This window comes from Pleurodeles waltl, chromosome 6 (genome assembly GCF_031143425.1).
Source record: "Pleurodeles waltl isolate 20211129_DDA chromosome 6, aPleWal1.hap1.20221129, whole genome shotgun sequence".
Lineage (NCBI taxonomy): Eukaryota > Metazoa > Chordata > Amphibia > Caudata > Salamandridae > Pleurodeles > Pleurodeles waltl.
This window is the reverse complement of record NC_090445.1, coordinates 1,605,727,774-1,605,747,716: the sequence shown is the minus strand read 5'-3', so window position 1 is coordinate 1,605,747,716 and position 19,943 is coordinate 1,605,727,774. Positions and strand designations below refer to the sequence as shown.

Here is a 19,943-nt window from a genome sequence, read left to right as displayed (position 1 = left end):
TCTAAGTAGTCACGGACACCCAGGGGTCCCTGGACCACGGGTTGGGAACCACTGCTCTAGGGTTTTACGAAACTGGACAAGAGTCAGGACCCATTGGTCCGAAGTGATCTGTCGCCAATGGTGACTGCAATGAGAAATCCTTCCTCCTTGTTTGGAAGTCGGGGAAACACTGGTAACCGGAACTTACAAGGACAAGTGTCCTTTTCTTGGTGTCCTCCTCTACCCTTAGGTATGGGTCTGTTGTAGGCGGCCTGTGGAGCTTGCTTTTGACGGTATTGTGTTCAGAATGGTTGGTAAGAAGAGGAATAAGCTGGATATCTGTACTGCTGAAAACCTCCTGTGTAGGATGGAAAACCTCACCCTCTGGCACCTTGAAAGGGCTGCTTCCTGAATTGAAGGATCCTGAAAGACATTGCTGTATCTGGTCTCAGTGTTTATTGCTTGTAGAAAATCGTCTACATGTTTGCCAGACAGGGCTTCTCCATCGAATGGGAGATCCAGGATCTTGTTTTGGACTTTCGGCCTGAACCGGTCAACCCTGCCTCCAAAGTATGGTAACTCCTGCAAGTTGATGAAAAGCTGTAGTAGTGATATCCATTGCATAGTCAATTACCTCTACTGAAGCACATTCTCCATCCTGCAAGATTTTCTTTGCTTCTGCTTTGGCTTCCTCTGGCAGCTGGTCTAAGTATGGGATGATGTAAGCCCATAGTTGTCTGTCATACCTGCCTATGTTGGAGATGACAATGAAGAAAAGTGCTTACCGATGCTGTCCAGTCGCCTACCCTCTTTGTCAGGGGGCATAGATATCAGAACCGATGGATTTTTCGATCTTCGCTGGGCTGCCTGAGTGATTACCAAGTCTGGTCTAGTCCTCTGGGGCCATATATTTTTTGTCCAAACATGGAAGGTCAGCGGTCACCGTTGCTGGGTTTTTCATGACCTTAAGGCCTTCCTCCCCAAACATAGCCGACTATAGGCATGGGCCTTACGCTTCTTTGGGAGAGCTCTTTGAAGTTGTAAAGGAAGCAGTCTGTCTGCTTAGTGGGCATAGGAAGTGCAAATCTTTCGCTCTATTCTGGGAAACCAATTTTAGACGGAATCCATTATTTAAAAGGCACATTTAAATAAAAAGGATTCATATTAATAAGTAGATGCCACTATTTTCCAAGGACATATTGCTAACATCTGGGACTATTGGCTTTGATCACAAGGAAGGGCTCTGCAGCTCAGCTGACGTGTGTGTGACCCTGCTGTCTACTTGGTCTTCCTGTGTCCTGAAACAATGTCTTGGCGGAGGAGGAATCTGCATATTTGTTTCCACTCCATCACCAATGACATGGGCCTCCTCTGAACACAATGAGATATCAAAAATATGAAGGCAGAGTTTGCTGTGTGCATTGTATGTTTCCGGGTGATCATGTAACAAATCTTATACGTTCCATGCCAGAACAAAGGTTTGTTAACAATAAGTTCAACTTTTAAATCCCAAAGACTGCACAGACAAAATGTGTGAAACTACAAGAGACCTACACTCCAAAATAATGCTTTACCGAAGGATCAGAGTGCTAGCTACTCTAGTCGTGTGCACTTGCATTTGGCATGAATGTTACAGAACTTTGCCACAATTTCCTTTAAAGCAGACTAAGAATAATAATCCAAAAAAAGTAAAGGGATAAATAAGTCTATTCAGCACTGCCCATATTGGGAAAAAGAAAAGTGCTGCTTGAACAATGCTGAAGTTAATTTGTTTATAGTTTCACTGTAAGAAAAAAAGATTAGAGAGTTGAATGTTTCCAGATAAAGTCTTTAAATAAAAACAAGCATTGGCAAAGCCAACAGGTGTGGCCTTTGTGACTTACTGGCTTTGCATATGCTTTTGGTTATACTAAAAAGCATTTGTTAAAGCACAAAGCTTTTTACTGGTGCGTTTTGGCATCATGAAAAAAAGAGAAAAAAGTGCAATGGTGCTACTGCATCATTAAGTAGGTACTTTAATGCATCATCAGGCATGTGCGCTTGTTCTGAATGATGTAGGCAACCTTTCCTTTTACTTTTCGTTAAACAATCGAAGATGGCACACAGTTAAAAAAAAAAAAAAAAAAAAAAAAATGTAATTTAAGAGTGCAAAAGCCCTTTTCTCGGGGCCCTAAAAAATAAATTAATACATATTTTACAAAAAGAACTGGAGGGAGAAAGCGTGGGGGTCGGTGGGGTTACATTAAAAATAAAGGGGCAGACAGTCCGAGCATTGGGTTTTGGTGGTGGGAGAAAAGCAATCAAAGATGACAGTAACAGGGGTGTGGCACAATTTAGCGAGAGTAAAAAGCCACGGAGTAGAGAGCTACAAACACATACATTCTCATGGAGTACTCAAACAAAAAGAAAAAAATTAACTCCCTATGTGAGTGGTGGAAGAATACAATTAAGCCAAGCAATGCAATAGTAAAGAGGTTACACGCAAGGTGCAGGACAAAAATATGATGTATCCAGGCTATTGGATACGAAATAAGCAAATGAGAGTGAAAATGAAGCCAGCCGAATGGTAAGCAATTGGTTGGCTAAAAAACAATTTTAAGTTCTTGGTAAGCCAATAATATTGTTTTGTCCACGAATACAGCTTACACTGACTGGTAGGTAAGATCGAAAAAGTCAAGAAAATAGCACAACATGGTAAAAGGAGAAAAGGGGATCACAGAGGATCACAAAACATGCAAGCTACCTTGAAAGCATGTGTAATGATGATAGTACTAGAAGACACAGGTCAAATAAGAACACCGACAACCCCAAAAATTGGCACTAGCACACAAAATCACGAAAATACACAGTAGGGCAGCGGAGCCAAAAGACATGAGAAGGAGGACAAAGTCTATGAGAAGGAAAACGTTACTTACTCAGTAGACATCTGTTTGTGGCATGTGGTGCTGTAGATTCACATGCTTTACATAAATCCACCATTTAGTGTTGGGCTCGGAGTGTTACAAGTTGTTTTTCTTCAAAGAATCTTTGAGTCACGAGAGAGAGTGACTCCTCCACTCGGTGAACCAGATCATATGAGATCACACACTTCTAGCTAAAACACCATTTTCCCTCATCGATATCCTCTCCTCCTGCATATACAATTCATGATGAGAGCTGTACTTTCAGTCTGTTAGCATCCATTAACTGACTCTTGTTTTTTAGTCTATTTGAGTGTAATGCGATAAGTCTGTCAATGAAAGAGCATACATATCATAATGACCATTGATGTCATTTTTTCGTTGCAGCTCACCAAATATCAAAAAGTCAGACCAGTGCCCTCTACCAGTTGCACTGCTCTTCAGAGCCCAAACTCCGAACCTCCAAAATGGTTAATATCTTGGGATGCCCCTTGTAGTAACAGAACAAGGAAAACTAGCTTTGATTTAGTTACTGCCCAGAGCGGTCCTTACTTCAATAGGGCCTTATGGACGCCAAACACATCACTAGAGTGAACAAACAATTTAATCACATTCAGTTTGTAGAAGGGAAATAAAACAACTTAATTGTTCTTACCGTCTTTGTTGGTTCAAGGGATTTCTGTAGAGACTCCAGTTTAGAAGGTGTCACTTTGTGGTGCAGGTGGAGCAGAAGCCTCAGTGCATGGCGATGCACGTTCTCCTTTCTGAAAAAGGATGTGGATCTCTTAAAGTTAGAAACAATGTGTGTGGAAATAAATAAGTCAAGGCTTGCAAGACAATGGGGGTGTCAAAGGCAAACCCTGCACACAATAAAGTAAATGCATGTTCACAAATAGCAAGTTCATTATATAGATGCCCAAACTATACATAAACTTGAATGCAATGTCAATATTCACCAACCTGTCAACCTACTGCACTTGCTATACTTCTAAGGTGGCTAGTTTGGATAGTAAGTATATACGGTTATATTACAGTAATATACCACTATGTGACTGGCTTTGCAGAGAAATTACATGTAAGTAAAGGAGTGTCCTGTGAGAATGAAACATGGAGAATACCGGCAAGTGCAGAGTTTGAAGAGCATCGAAATCAAGGTGTGGAGCAGAGGGAACAGCTGAACCAGGAGTGCGGTGCCACCATTAGAAGCTAGGAGCTACATAAAGGTGTTCTTGTTTTTAATAGCTTTTATTAGGCACGTAAGGTACAAATAAGGATAACCAAATGTCACAAAAGAAACAAAACATGATGTATCCCTAGAAGCATGTACTTAACATTATACAAGAATGAGTGGATATGTAAAATAACATCTACCTTATAAACTAGTAACAAAGGAATTATGGTAGGTGAAAGAGGCGGCAGGAGACCTAGGGGAGTTGCATATTATTCAGTGACAGTCAATCAATGTGCACCGCAACACATCCATCTCTTCCCCCCTAGCATGGAGTATGATCTCTTGCGTCCGACGAAGGTTATAGCTATGAAGCAGAACTCTTTGCTAATCCTGGCTATAAAACACACACAAAAAATACTCCAGTGCTGCAACTTGGTTAAAAACATGCACTAGGCCCATATCTGATACTTTCAATCAGCAAAGCTGCCACAGGGATGCCTTCAAGTCCACAGCCAATAGCACGTCCCTACATGCTGCAAGGAACCACTTACTGCCCATTGCCTCTACCCACAACTGATAATCATTCAACTGAGCAGTGACTTTTGTGTTTTTGTGAACACTGCCAATCTGCAGGTGAGGCATGTGTCTAGTCTCCAGCCTCTTGATGAGAGAGAGGGCTGAGGCACAATCCATCAACAATATTGTTTTAAAACAGAGCACTCTGTAGGTCAATGCCTGGATAGTGCATGTGAGGGGTCTGGTTCCGTGACGATCCCTTCACACAGGCTTCCCGATTCCTGATCCACTGCTGCCATGGAGACTGAGTTGCCAATAACGGAAGCCAGGTAAGTGGAATGAAAAAATAGTATTTATGCATGTGAGTGAGCCAATGAGAGTAAACGCGAGTGACAAAGTTTAAATATGAATATGTGAATATCAGTGTGAGGGAGATGGTGAAAAGGAGAGGATGTAAGGGGCATAAGCTCTGAATGGTGAGGCTGGTGCGGTTGCACCACAGCCCAGAGGCATGGGAACCTACTGAATCCTACTTCTTAAAGAAGGGGGTCTAGTACATCAGGCGTTGTGATGGAATCACTGAGTGTGAAAGGGAGGTGTTGTGTTTTTAGAAGTGAGAACCAATGAGTGTGAGTGTGTTTGTGTGTGAGTGACAGTGAATGGGAGTGATATGAGTGAGAATGAATGAGTGAGTTAGAGTGAAGTTAGGGCCAAGAGGGAGCGAGGGGAAAAAGAAGTAATGAGTATAGCAGAGTGTGGTTGAGTAAGAGTGACTTTTGTTTGCTTCTGAGTCTGCAGATGGCCGTGGCCTGCTTGATATAACTCTGGGCTTATGGGGACATCCAATGTAATATGCTGCTACTTTGCACATTGGAGGTAATTCTTGGCATAACAGATGGCACCCATGGCAAAATGTTCAATCATTTATTCAAAAGTAGTCCATTAGACAAATATTATATTCTCATGTAATTTTATTCCCAAAGAACCAAAGTTCAGTTTTCCAAATGTATTTTACTCTTCATAATTTCAAGTGTAGACATTAGATTACATCATCCTTTGTTATAACAATGAATACAAAATTATCTTTCCCAATGCATACTGGGCATAGCCCTTCTTCAGGGGATAGGGGTCTGGAAAATAATGCCTCAATAAAACAAATTAAAATATTGCATTAAGCACTGCATGATACTCAAAAGTACAATTTAATATTTACAATATGTTGCTATAAAAGAAAACAATGGTGCCATCAAACTTGTGATTAAGTGTTGCCAAATAGTCCTTTGTTCTAATTAACAAGTAAAACAACTCTCTTGCTCTAAGCGGTGAATATCTATCCAATATAGTTTATGTTTAAGCAACAGAATTAAAATGTGCATGTAATTTTTGAGTTTATTCATGTAATGCAATCATATGTGACCTCAATAACACAGTTATGGAAAATGGTCGAAAAACTTCAATCCCAATTGATATGTATAATCAATAAGTGAATAAGTGCATATGGTCCCTCCTAACTTGTGTACCACTAAATATGGTTGCTCATAACCTCTAAACCGAAGTGATAAGATAAGATTGCTTTATTGTAGAATTGTTTATTTTTACAGAATACTATCCCCTGAAGAAGGGCTATGCCCAAAATGCCTCAGGAGTGATCATGTTGAATTCAATGGAATAACAAAAGATGATATAAACCAATATCTTACTTGATGAAATTATGAAAAGTAAAAGGGAGTTTGAAAACTGAACTTTGGTTCTTTAGAAATAAATTACATGGGATTATATTATTTGTCTAATGGACAAATAGAGCATTATAGCCCACTGTAGTGGGCTATACGGGCCATTAATGGCCCGTTCCAGCATTAAAGGCCAGAGCCAAAGGTGAGGGCCTTAAACAAGGGTGCGGGACTTAAATGTCGTTATAGCCAGCTACGAAGGGCTATAAGGCTATTAGAACATTCTGCCACTGGAGGGCAAAATATTCTAATAGAAAAACAAAGTCTTCAGGGAGCCCGAGGGGACTGCAATCCCATCGGGCTCCATGAAGCAACAGCTGTGAACAAAAACATTGGAATGTTGGTGCTCCGGGCTTCTAACGGCCTTTAGAAGTCTGGACCACTACATTCTTTTCAATGGAGCTCTCAACCTTCCAATAATCAAATTTTGAATAAATGGTTGAAGATTGATAAAAATAGATATAAATCCTAGGAGGGAACACCAGTGGTAGTTTACATATGGGACGTGATTCCCAAGATTGCATAGCGCTTCTATTGTTCAAGTGATTACATCTAAGATCAGAGTGTGACATCCTAGTGCACACCCTTATCAAATTCACAAGTGTTTACTTCTACTACCATCAGGTGTGCTTTGCCAAAACATTTTTGAATATGCAGACCCTGACATACTAGAATTAAGTCTTGGCATGGCAGAAGTAGGTACAATTCTTGGCCTCGGTGAGGGCAGCCATGACAATTTGTGGCTCAAGGATCGGTTAGGGGAGGCAAACCATGATAAAATGCTGGCTCTGAAATACTGAAGGTAATATTTGACGTACTGGTCACCTATGATAACGGGTAGGCTCAATGTCAAAACTCAGGTGCTGGCACATAGTATGTAATTCTTGGCATAAGGAGACAGCAATGGTAATATGATGACGTTGGCACACTGGAGGCAACTCTTAATTTTGAGGGAAAAATAGGATGAAATCCTGGCAAGTATTATGCTTCACCACGTTCAAATTTCACCATCCGCCACTGACCAGAAGGCCATTCCTGACTATCTGTGGCTTTAGTCCATTGGGTTGGATCAACCTTCTGGAGTTAGGGAACTGCAAGGTCTTTGCACCTTCCATTGTTGCATGTTGATATTTATCTCAGAGTGGGCAGTCATAAGGCCTAATGCACCAGCAGGGTGAAATTATTGCAGGAAACTGTGGATGGCACTGGTTAGGTAAGTCCCTTCAGCAAATGTAGGCATTGCCTGAAGACTCACAATGGTGCAGTGCATCTCATATTCTAAATGTTTCATCTAGTCTAGAGAATTAGCACAGAGTACTATTCTACATTATACTTCCTCAGTCAAGTCTGACACAGTTTCTAAACCTGCTATCTTTGCTGAGGCCGTCTCGTAACCGAGATTCAGTGTTTAAGTGCTTGTCTATAGTCACCAGAATCATCTATGGATGACGAGCTCTAGCTACCAGTCACCTTTTCACTATACATTCAACATTAGAGGAAAGGCAGAAAACAGAAAGGCTTACCTTGCAATAGACGTGAGGAAGAAACCATCAAAAAGGCATGTGCAGAAGTCTTCTGAGCTAAATTCGTCTGCCACCAATGTGAGATTACTGGTAAATAAGTGCAGAAATATATCCGTAAATGCTGCATCATTTAAGGTCTCCACTGTAAAAGAACAGAGACTATTTACATATTGATAAAACAGCTGACAGGCTCAGTCTCCTAGCTCTATTAATTCCAAAAAATAACTGCCTTCTAATGGAAGCCATTAAGTTGGGTGATTTTGTCCTTGAAGGAAGTATATCTGCATGCATTTGATACATGAGGTTCACCTGCTTGAGGGTGTCTGTCAGCAGTTCCATTATAAATTAAAAAGTGTGTGGAGGGGGGTATGGTGGATTCCTAAGGGACTTCCAGACTTTGTTAAAATGCTGCGCTATATGGAACCTTTACATACTTTTAATTAAACAGGCAAAATAATAATTAGATACACTATGTAAAGTTTACCACACAGACACAAGGAAGAATACCAGTTACCACCAAAGACGCACCTCATCACTTAAAAAATAATCACAAGCATTGTTACCAAGAAACCAATTTATGTTTTTTTCGCTATGCAGGTGATGATAATACTATGCATTTCAAAACTTATGTATACTATTACAGTACAATCAAGATGAAAGGAAAGACACTGACCTAAAGCAGGCAGGAGTCTGAGTAGGGCATTTCTGTTCCGTTGTTTTGTGATGTGGAGCACGTAGTACAGACACACCTCACATGCCACTCTGTTTTCCTGGAGAAATCTAGAAGAACAAGAAGCCAATGTTAATCACCAAGACACAATTTTAAAAACTAAAAGGAGCAACACGCCTACTGATGAAAAAAGTATGCAGTTACAGCAAAATTTGGGTTTGAAATTGTCAAAATCTAAATGACAAACCTGGTGAAGGCATCGGGGACAGTGCTGGGATACGTAACCACTGACTTCTCTTCAGCTGGCAGCTTTTGTTCAACATTGTAGGTATAGTCATCCACCACAAAGGACTGCAGCAGTGGGAGGAATCTTGTGATCACCTCTGGTTCCTAAGGTTAAAGACGGAGACAACAACCTTTAGTCAATACCTTGATATCCATCTTAAGTGAGAACCATACTTAAGTTATACAATAATCTACTATGAGCTCGTTATCAGAGACAGCCAGCTCCTGGCCTTGCCCTGAGTACATGATTCAGAAATCCAACTTAAAAATAATTTCTTATAACATACCATTTTGGGTTCCCTGAAGATTTGACTGTCAATCATATCCCAGGCCCCATGGCCCAAAGACAGCATTCTTAGCAGGAGCAGCAGGTCTGGGCTTTCCTACCAAGTGAGAGGAAATGAAATGGTCAAACATGAAAAGAAACTTGAATATTATTCTGCAACATAATGTATTAAGCACTTAAGCATCATTTACTTTGACAATTAAACTGAATATTTAAATTACATACACACCCACCTCCTCCCCGCTCAATACACTTAAGTATGGATAATTTCATGAGATCCTGTCAATGTATCATACTCATGACTTGATATTCACAGCTCAAATTGTTCTAGAGACCAAAGCACAATACTCTGAACATACTGCATACCTGATGTGTAGAGCTTTTTAAAATAAAGTTCTTAAAAGTTTGTATAAACTTGGGCATTAACCACAGCACACTTAACCAGCTATTTCTGCAACCACAAAAGCTGTGTCGTATAGCGGAGTTGCTTAAACTTGTTATAGTCCGTATGATATTTTCCTTTATTAAGCCAGCAACCTTTTGGACATTACGGACTTTAGTTGCACTGCCAAGTGTTTGATCTGGCCTCACAAAGTAACCTTGCCACAGTTTCCCGCTAAAACATAGAGGTCCTTATTCACAATGATTGTATGTAAAAGATCTTCACATTAATGGGCTTGGCGTTAATGGGGTGCAGAAGAAGCTCAGATCACAGAACACATTATGTGATGAGATGTGCCTGCTGCTTAGGCAGAGGAAAAGAGTGGGAACATTCTATTTGAAAATCACGGTAATTCAACCACAGATTAAAAGAGCAATGAGAGACACAAACAGCAACACAAGCAGAAGAGCACTGAGCGGTGTCTGAGGCAGTGGAAAGGGCTGCAAGGTAAACAGACTGGCTTTAGCGTGGAAGAGCATGAAAGAAGGGGAGTTAGGGAACTTCTCTGACAACTGAAGCATTCAGCTGACTGCACTGAAGGGCATCGACCGGTCATGAAGGCAGTGGAAATCCCTGTAGGGTGAGTTAGAGGAAATGATCATCCTTACCCTGATGTTCACTGCTAAAAAATGAGGAAAGACTTACCACAACGAATACGGCAGCAATATTAACAGGGAGTGAATCCAAGGAACTGAGAGGCTCAGGGCAACAATGCACACTGGATGGAAATGATTACAGTGTTTCCAACAATTGCCTTTTAGCCCCACACAAGGTCATGCTCACAGGAATGCCATCCTTATTCACACAGCAAGGCGCCCACTACTGGGCAACATGGTTTAAAAAAACACCAGAACCCAAAGGTAGAACTCTGAGGCCCTCTCCAGGCAAACGAAGGGGAAATGGCCTGCAAGAGGGTTGTTTTGGAGGCAGGAACCTGTGGAGACTGAAAGTAATAGCAGAAGACGACGACCTTACCAAGCCAATGAAAGTGTCGTTGTGAGTGGCCACTATTTGAAAAGTATATGGCAAGAACGATACCATGGATCAAACGTTGGTGGCTCTGATCGAGTACTAAACGAGGTCAAGCTGCAGCTCTCTCAAGGTAAAGAAAAAGAACATGCTACTTACCCTGTATGCATTTGTTCATAGTATGCAGTGCTCAAGATTCATATGCTTAGCATACTCCTGATAGCTAGTGCTGAGCTTGGATGTATGCAAGTTGGTTTTCTTCAAAGAAGTCTTTCAAGTCATTAGGTATGATGCAACTCCTCTTGTTGTAGAGTGTGCATGGACACTGACTCCATGTTAGATCATTTTTCACACAGCGAGTGAGAGCATGTATGGAGCGTGAACACATACTAAGGTGCGTAAAGCACAATATGCAAAGAAAAATAGTGCATGTAAGACATCTGAAACAAAAACATATCCTTCTAGGGATGAGGGGTGGTGCATGTGAATATACAGCACTACACCTTACAAACAGATGGTTAGTTAAGTGCAGTTTTCCGTTCTTAGCATGTGTGAGGCTGTAGATATGCATTGTTAGCTTAGACTGTATAATAGTATCCTCAAGAAAGTGGTGGCTAGCGTGTTGATGATGCAGATATCTGAAAAAAGTCCTTAATAACATCTGGCTGACTACAGCCTCTTGATAGGCCAAGAAGGCCACACAATAATGTTTAGTAAATGCATGTGGTGTTGCTAAGGAGGATGACTGATATATATCCGCTAGAAGAAAGTTTCCTATAAAGGTTATATTTGATCCCGTTTTGTGGGTGGAACTCGTCACGGGCGAGTCAGTACCATTTTCAGACTGTACTAATAAGTCTGAGTGTACTTAACTATACATCTGGCTATGCCTGCCTTGGGGAGAGGCGACAAAGTGAATCTGAGTCATGGAATGACTTTGTCCTGTCAATGCAGTATATAACAGCTCTTTTGACATGCAGCTTGTACTGTGCTCTTTCTGCTGTGAAATCCAGTTGTGGAAAAAAACTCAGGGAGTTCTATGATTTGGTTAAGTTGGTAGAGTGATAGCTCATAAGAGAGTAATTTAGGATTAGTGCTAAGAAGAACACTATCTGTGTGGACCCAGATGAATGGCTTGTGCATTGTGAGGCTCACAAATAAATCTAAGGGAAGTAATGGCCGCAATTAAGACCATCTTCATAAAGAGAAACTGAAGGGGGCATATGTGGGCTCAAAATGTGGACCCATAAGCACGTGAGGACTAAACTAAGATTCCTGGCAGGCCCTATCCTAGAAGGTATAATTCTTTTAAGGCCCTGTATTTATGCTATGACAACACAAACTCCAAAGAGGCACCTGCGTTACCTGTACTGCACATAGGCCAGAACTGCGGCTCAGTGAAGGTGAACACAGATGCAGGCAAGGCCTTCCTTTTTTAAGTGTAAAAGGTAGGCAATGACAATTTGGACGGAAGGTTTTAAGGGATCCAGGTTTTTTAGAGGTGCAACAATGGCCAATAGATCCGAATTGTGGGCTGATGGGCCTCCTTCAAAACATCATGCAATTTTGCGTAAAGTTTTAAGGTACACAAATTCTATGTCCTCAGGTGCCAATCCACAAGTTAGAGCTGCTAAGGACCATAATGCCTAATTTGACCCTGCCTATGTGTGAGAATGTCTGCCCTGAGGGAAAGCCTCTGTTGAGGGACATTTCCATAGGGATGAAGTACCACGTCAATCTGGCCCAATGGTGCTATTACGATACGTTTATTGACGTGTGCTTGAGTTTCCTGAACAAAAAAGAAAGTAGCGGGAGAGGTGGAAAAATTTAGCAAAATATCCCTGACCCATTCATCCAGGTTGCATTGTCCATGGGCTGTAGACGTGGACACGTGGTGGTGATAGCTGGATATTCTGGCATTCACTGGTTAGGACAAGCTTATCTGCGGCAGGTGCCCCATGACTGGAACAATGTGTGAAGGAGCTGAGGTTCCCATTCATGGACTTGTTGATATGTCCTGCTGAGCAGGTCAGCAAAGTTGTTGTCCACCCAAGGTGAATGCTGTTGCAGAGTACCCAGTGCCAGATCCACAGCGGTAAGCAGGAGAGACTTTGGAGGGTGGAGGCATTCACCTGCTTTCGAATGCAATACATGGGAGTCATGCTGTCCATCCTGATGAGGACTACCTTGCCTCAAATGACTTTTAGAAGCCTTTGAGGGATAGGTGGATGGCAAACACTTCCAGGTAATTGATGTGGTGAAACTGTTGCTGAGAGGGTCATATCCCTTGGACCATTATTTAGGTGGCGATGCACGCCCAGTCCCATAAGAAAGGCTCCTACTGTAATGGCTATCTATGGAACTGGGTCTGCAAAAGGTCTGCCTTGCACCCAGTTGTTGTTCTACCATTGCGGAGTGGAACATTTCTGCCTGTATTAACTCTTGATCTTTCCAGTGACCCTCTAATTGAGACCACTTAACCACGAGGCACACTTGGAGAACGTGCCTGAGCAGCCTTTCTTGGGGTGCATTGGCCACACAGGAGGCCCTCATTCCTAAGAGGCAAATGAGAGTGCAAACTGACTGGGCTGAAAAAGTGGAAGCAGGAGCTGGAAGACAAAGACTCTTTGCTGGTTGGGGTAGGCTTTACATATGACTCCAACAAAAATCATCATAGAAAGGGATGTGTTTGTAGTGGTTGTAGGTGGGACTTGGTAGCATTTATGGTGTCACCCAAGCTGTGAATCAAGGACAATGCTGTTGGCCAATCATCGAGGTAGGGTAGGGGTGAATTTCCTCTCTTTGCAGATGTTCTGCCACCACTGCGAGGCACTTGGTAAACACTCTTGGAGCAGTAGTGATCCCAAAGTGCAGTCCTTTGAACTGGTAGTGCTGTTCACTTACCACAAAGTGAATTCAGAAATGAATTAATTCCCTGTGGGTAAGAAGTCCATGTGCAAAGACATGGGTGCAGACATCCTCATAGCAGGCAATTCTATAGCTAAACGTAACCTCATCTTTCACTCACCAGTGGATAACCACCTGTTCTTTAAACAAAAGAAACAATCAATAGAAAAACTCTACTACACCCGATTGTCATATTTTTACAGCACTTCAATCTCCAATGGAACGATGATGAAGATACACAGGTCTCCACTCTTTATAATAATAAAAAAAAAAAAAAAACTCATTAAAAGATCAAAACCTTGTCCAAGCGTGTTCAAAATCATCACATGGCAGAGGTGCCACGCTTGACCTAATCATATTGAAGATTCGAGTTTTAAGCACATATTTAATCAACCTAATTGACTGGTCATCATCAAATCTTATACCACATCATTAAATGAACACAGACAGCAGAGTTCAAGGGTTCAAACCCAAAGACTGGTCTAGAAACACCAGAAACAAACAGTGGTGAACTTGCCTTCCTCCTTCACAGCAAACTCTCATCCCTAGGGTTCCTCAGAGCGAGCAAGATCTAACTGACCACTACAACTATAATAGCATTGCTATAATTGAGGTAGTAGCCTCACTCTGTCTCAAAGGAGCTCACCCCTGGTTCAACCAAAACGTAACAGACAAGAGAAGACTCAGACTCCGAGAGAGAGACCTTGGAGACATGAACCCTCTACCACACATCTAAAAAAGGTAAGGGAAAAAGAAACACCTACAACAATGGCATATGGAATGCTAAAGCATCTTTCATCAGATATCAACTAGATACAGCCAAAAAAACGGACCAGGCGAACTCTTTGAAACTGTCAAACAGATCGGCCCCAGAAAGAACATTATTATAGACACTTCCACAGAGAACTGAGAAGCCGTCATGTTTTTTTTTTTTTTTTTAAATAAAAATGGAAAGCTTACTCACCACCGACAATGAAAGGAAAGGGTTTCAAACAGCCATGGACAACACCGCATATGGAGACTACAATCACTAGCAACACTCAAGTTTCCCTGTATACCATCAAAACGAAAAATGAGGCAACTCAGCAAATTCAAATGCCTAATGAAGATGATCCGCATGTCTATGAAACCAACATCACATTACAGCAAATTAACCCCTGCTACAATAATAAAAGATCTCACCCAACTTGTCTGCCCCATTTGAACATACTGTAACAAATCATCTAACTTTATAAATTCAACTCAGGTTTTATACTTGGGCACAGCATAGAATCTGACATTATACACTTCACAGAAACACTCAAAATACTGGAACAGAACGACTCCTATTTTCTCATCCTCCTAAAGCTAAACTCAGCGTTAGACACAGTCAATCACGATTGCCTTCTGGAGCTACTTGAACACAGAATGGTAGTCAAATGGCTCAAATCTTTTCTACATAAGTACTCGCAGGGGATCAAACTGAGGATCACTAGTTAATGAGTGCGCAGTTAGTATGAAAGTCCCTCAAGAATCCACCCTACCCCCCAACACTTTTTAATTTACAATGGAACTGCTGAGACATCCTCAAGCAGGTGAACCTCACGTATCAAATGCATGCAGATATACTTCCTTCAAGGATAATATCACCCAACTTAATGGCTTCCATTAGAAGCCAGGATCCTCTTGAACATGGTGAACCTTCACCAGGATACACCCAGGTGCTTCACAAATTAGCTCATAATATCAGGAGGCAGCCACCCCCTACTGAGCACAAACTCCCTCCTGCTGGAACCGCCCAGATTGAGGAAAAGGAAGGTCTATGCTTGCAGTGACTTTGGATCTGCACTGAGAATATGGAACATCCTCCTTTTGGAGATCAGATCAAGCCCATGGACTTCCACTTTCAAGAAAGCGGTCAAAAGGATTTCACTAAACATAAACTTGACATCTGGTTGCTGGTCTAGACTCCCCTGGCTACAGGGCACTCTCCCGAAGAGACTCTGCTGTTTCAGTGCATGCCCGCTAACAAGGTGCCATAAAAGTTGATGGAAAATGAACATTTTATGCTTATCTGTTGCTTAAATGTGATTGCTATGAAACAAGATAATTTTGATTGTTTAATGTTTTGAAGCGGGGTCTGGTTGTTCTGTGCAGCGCTCTGGTACAGATAGGTAATGTTATAAAACTATACATAAATAAAGCAAAGCTACTTCTGATGGCAGTGTGGAAATAGGCATCCTTGAGAATGAGCATGTCAAAGATGACAAGTTGGAGGAATGGGTGAAGTACTGCACAAACGTTCTGTTCGGATGTAGCTATAGCGAGTCAGGGATCTGTGATCGATGATGGGCTTTAGAGAGCCTTCATTTTTGTGAATTAGGAAATAGAGAGCCCACCATGCTTCTGTGGTGTTCTGGAGCAGCCATCATTTTGTAGTACACCTGCGCTTGATCCTGAAGGAAGTGTTCCTGACGGATGGTGTGTGTTTCAAGTCAACACCCATGTTGGACGCCAGCCAGGATTGACCTGCCTCACGTGATTTCCACCCAGCGAGGGTGCCAATCGCATAATCTCTTCTAGACAGGCAACATATGATCAGGGGGAGGTGGCGTATTGCACCTCTTCTTGGAGGTGGTAGCTCCTTTGCCCCTGTTGTTACCTATTAAGGAGCCACTATTATATCCCCTGCTGGCTTAGTGAAGGCAAGTCTGCTTCTGCCTTTATGGGAGTGGGGCTACTCGGATGGGATGGCCTTTCCTCACCTTGAAGCTGGTGCTTCCAAAAAGAGCCTCTGTATGGTGTGGACTGAAGCCACTCTGTCCCATGAATTTCACTTTCTCTGTATCTTTCTTGATCTTTTCGAGCATCTCATCAATTCGAGATCCGAAAAGGTGCTATTCTCAAAAGGAGGCTCAGGAGATGCTGGCATACCTTATGCTTGAACTTGGAGATGCGGAGCCAGATGTGGCACCTTAGTATGACAATTGTGTTAATGCCCATGGAGGCTGTGTCTGTGGCATCCAACGCACAGCAGATGCTGGCGCTGGAGATGACGTTGCCTCAGACAGTATCGCCTCCCTCTACCTGTGCTACTCTGGTAGGTGCTTGAGAAGCTCCCTCATCTCCTCCCATTGTGCTCTGTCGTAGCGTGACAGGAGGGCCAATGAGTTGCCTCACCTACAGCCAGATTTTGCCCGCTGTGTCTATTTTCTTGCATTTCTTATCTGAAGAAGGACAATCGTCTGTCACCTGGATGAGGCATGCTTACCGGAAGTGTGTACCACCAGACAGTCTGGTGGAACCTGTTCCGTTATGTATGTAAGGTCGGTTGGACACAGCTTAAACCTCTAATCTACCATGGTTGTCAATACTCTACGTTTGACAACGTATCTGAGGTTATCAGGGGCAGATTTTAACATTTAACGGGAAGAAACTAAACAGTACAGTTTAACTTTGAGAGAGTTTGCATCAGGAAATCCTCCTCCTCATGGACGACATGCTTTTTAACTTTGCAGACTGGTGAAGCCTCTGAATGGCTTCATGGTATGTTGTAGCATAATTTTGGGATAAGGCCCTCACTTGATTATGATCTAAGTCTGGATCACTTGGGGAGCTACACAGTAGTCTTCGTGGTGGGACCCTCACTGTCAGTTGGAGATATCGGTCAAAGGTGCCATAATGACCGCTTATTGAGAATCAGAGAAGGGAGACACCTCAGATAATTCTGATAGAAGCAGTGTAAGAGGGATACATTGTGTGGTGGGGGATGTGGTAGCAGTGGGCTCTGTGGTAAGAGGACATGCTTAGTGGCTGTGCCGCTACACTGTGCTAGTTCCAGGGAGGGAGGCCTGTAAGAAGGTTCCAAATTGAGGGCGAGTCTCCTTTTGCGAAGAACAGGCTCCGAAGTTAGGTGTGAAGCTGGTAGTAGAGTTTTTGCAGAGATCTTGCTTGTGACCGGATGAACTAGCGTCCAACTGTTTCTGAAGCCTTTCCAAGATCAGTCTCTCTGTGTCCTCGTGACCGACGGTCTGGATTTGTCCCTTTTCTTCGGATTCAAAGAGGGTTTCAAAGCAGAGGAGGGCTTCGTAGCCAGAGGGCTTTGACGCTGATGATGTCTTGTGGATGGGTGCCAAATTAGGTGTTGTGCACTCCCTGTGTGGGGAGTGTTCAACTATCTTTGAGTGACTGAGGCTCAACAGCCTTGGCTTGACAGTCTCAGAAGCCTTCTATCAGAGCAGACAGGGGCAGACCTTGTCTCGACTCCCATGCACAGGGTTCGAAGGTCGATGCAAGCAGTGCTCTGCCTTGGCACGAGTTTTTGTAACTGGGATCTCACCTTGGAGTTATACGTGACTTGGACCGAAAGCATACTCGCGACCGTGGGGGTAGATAAACAGATATTAGATAATTTGTGGTGGTCTGCCCAAGTCTATTTGGAGTAGCAGTGAGGATAGTTCTGGAAGGGTGTCTGTTCTATTATCCTTGCAACATTCTCAGGTGATAGAATTAGAAACTGTCCTGTGGCCCTGAGGGGTGCAAAGTCCTCGATGCCTTGCAGCACAAGGAGATCCTCGGTGCTGCTGAAGGCTGCATGTGTTGGATGATCGTGAAGCTTGGTGGAACCAGGTGCTGTGGGATGGCAAAGTGATCAAATGGGCATAACAAAAAAAGTGTTAGGAAGATGACCTTGCAGCGCACTCAGTGAATGCCCAAACACGATGGCAGAAAAATATAACAGTGTCCAAGTGCAATCTACAACAGGAGGAACCGTAATATCATACTTCCAGACTTGAAAGACTTCTTCGAAGAAACCCAACTTGCTACTGTCCAAGCACAACACTAGTCGCAGGAGTTACTAAGCAGGGGTATCCACAGCCACACATGCTACCATCAGACAGCTTCCATTGAAAAGATGCTTGTGTAATGGAGAAAACTTCGTACCATAGAAGAAATGCAATAGTGAAAATGGCTAAATCTAATAACTGAGCTAAACCTCAAATCTGCACATAAAGAATCATAAGGTGCCCTCGGAGAAGTTTCAAAAGTCCACAACTGTGAGGATGGAGGGATGGACTCCAAAACACTAAGAATCCAACTGAATATCTGCACTCAAAACATTTTTTTCCTGAAAGAGAGGAAATGAATCTGAAGAGAAGTTCTCCAGGTTGGTCAAACATCCAGATTTTCAACAAGAGGCTCTCGAAAGAATGATAAGAATAAGGGATCAAATATAACCTTTCAAAAAGAGGAGGCGCATGATGCTGTCCTAAAGGTTGCAGGTCTGAAGGAAGAACTGATCTGCCGAGCGTCCAGAGTCCTCTTGGCTTCATGTGACAATATAAAGGTATTGAGAAAACAAGGAGGGAAACCATGGGGTTCCAGGCCACCATCCTGTAAGACTTTGAAAGAGTGAGACCTTGGTCTCTGTGCAGCAGAGCCTTAAACAAGACAGCGTCACGGAAGGACAGTTGCAGACCTGTGACTAGATATACACATCTCCACTATTGTGGGATTACGTTTATTGTGCACTTGCTTAATTTTTTCTTCTTTCATAAAAAAAAAAGCCCTTCTGGTACACCCTTGTTCCTTTCCTCTTCCACCCTGGAAAGAGATTTACTCCTACTATTAAACATTTCCAGGAGAGCATGAAGAGCATCTTGTGGCTAGAATGTTTGTGGGTGGTCAGAATATTGCATTGTTGTTTGACCTGGATTTCCCCCTCTCTTCTCTCAGAGGGAGACTAGTTAACAGAAAAAGGCCTGTGAGGATAAATACATTTACAAGCATAAACTCAACTTTTGTAAACTGCAAACGTTGGTTTGTGCTCATAAGAAAAGCAATTGGACTGTAAATTAGACTTGCACATGTAAATAGTTTTGTGAATAAGACTGTACCACACAAGTGATTCCCTTGAATGCTAGTGTATATTCCTTCCAAAACGTCTATTAACAGAAAAGGGAAATTAGTAATAAATAGGTTGAGCAGGCAGTTCAAAGATTATCTGACAACTTTGCATGGTCGGCACAAAGTGAGAAGAGTGCTGATGCCCTCCAGCAACGGTCAGTGGTGTTCGGAAAGAAAATTAAAAACTCTATGGGAGGGCAAATCTCGCCAGCTGTCACAGTATACAAAGCTTCTGCAGTGATAGCCGCAACTTATGGTGCCGAACTCTGGGGTCACTGTAATACTTAGAGGTTGACCCTGGTCGAAAACAAGCTCTTTCGCTCCTTGTTGCATCTACCAATAAGCACACCACTAATCCCCCTTAGATTTGACTTTATGTTATGTCAAATATAATTTTGTTAGTTTGTTATTTAGTGAATTTTTTTACACAATAAAACGGCTCACGTCCTACGCGTACTTCAGAGTTCAATGGCATTGCTCATGTTGAATGTGTTTGTGTCTACATAACTGAAACATGCCTGTTTTTTTGTTTATCATTACTCCTTTACTCTTCAAGCCAAAAAAAAACCTAATAATATTAATTAATTAATAGTATTAATTAACTAATAATATTGGAAGATATGATTATCATTGTTGTTCAAGAAAAAGTCATTTTGCTGCACGTATATGACTGACTATC

General features: G+C 42.3%; 1 protein-coding gene across 2 annotated transcripts in view; it reads right to left on the bottom strand.

Moving 5' to 3' along the window:
- The window catches only part of NELFB (negative elongation factor complex member B), a 147,312-nt gene that overhangs the window by 36,389 nt on the left and 90,980 nt on the right, over positions 1-19,943 (bottom strand). For both annotated transcript variants that reach the window (XM_069241469.1, XM_069241470.1), the window contains exons 8-12: positions 9,062-9,157; positions 8,737-8,879; positions 8,493-8,599; positions 7,820-7,961; positions 3,535-3,643 (exon numbers count right to left, since the gene is read on the bottom strand). In XM_069241469.1, coding sequence (XP_069097570.1) covers positions 3,535-3,643; positions 7,820-7,961; positions 8,493-8,599; positions 8,737-8,879; positions 9,062-9,157 — 597 coding nt within the window. The remainder of the gene's footprint in view (positions 1-3,534; positions 3,644-7,819; positions 7,962-8,492; positions 8,600-8,736; positions 8,880-9,061; positions 9,158-19,943) is intronic.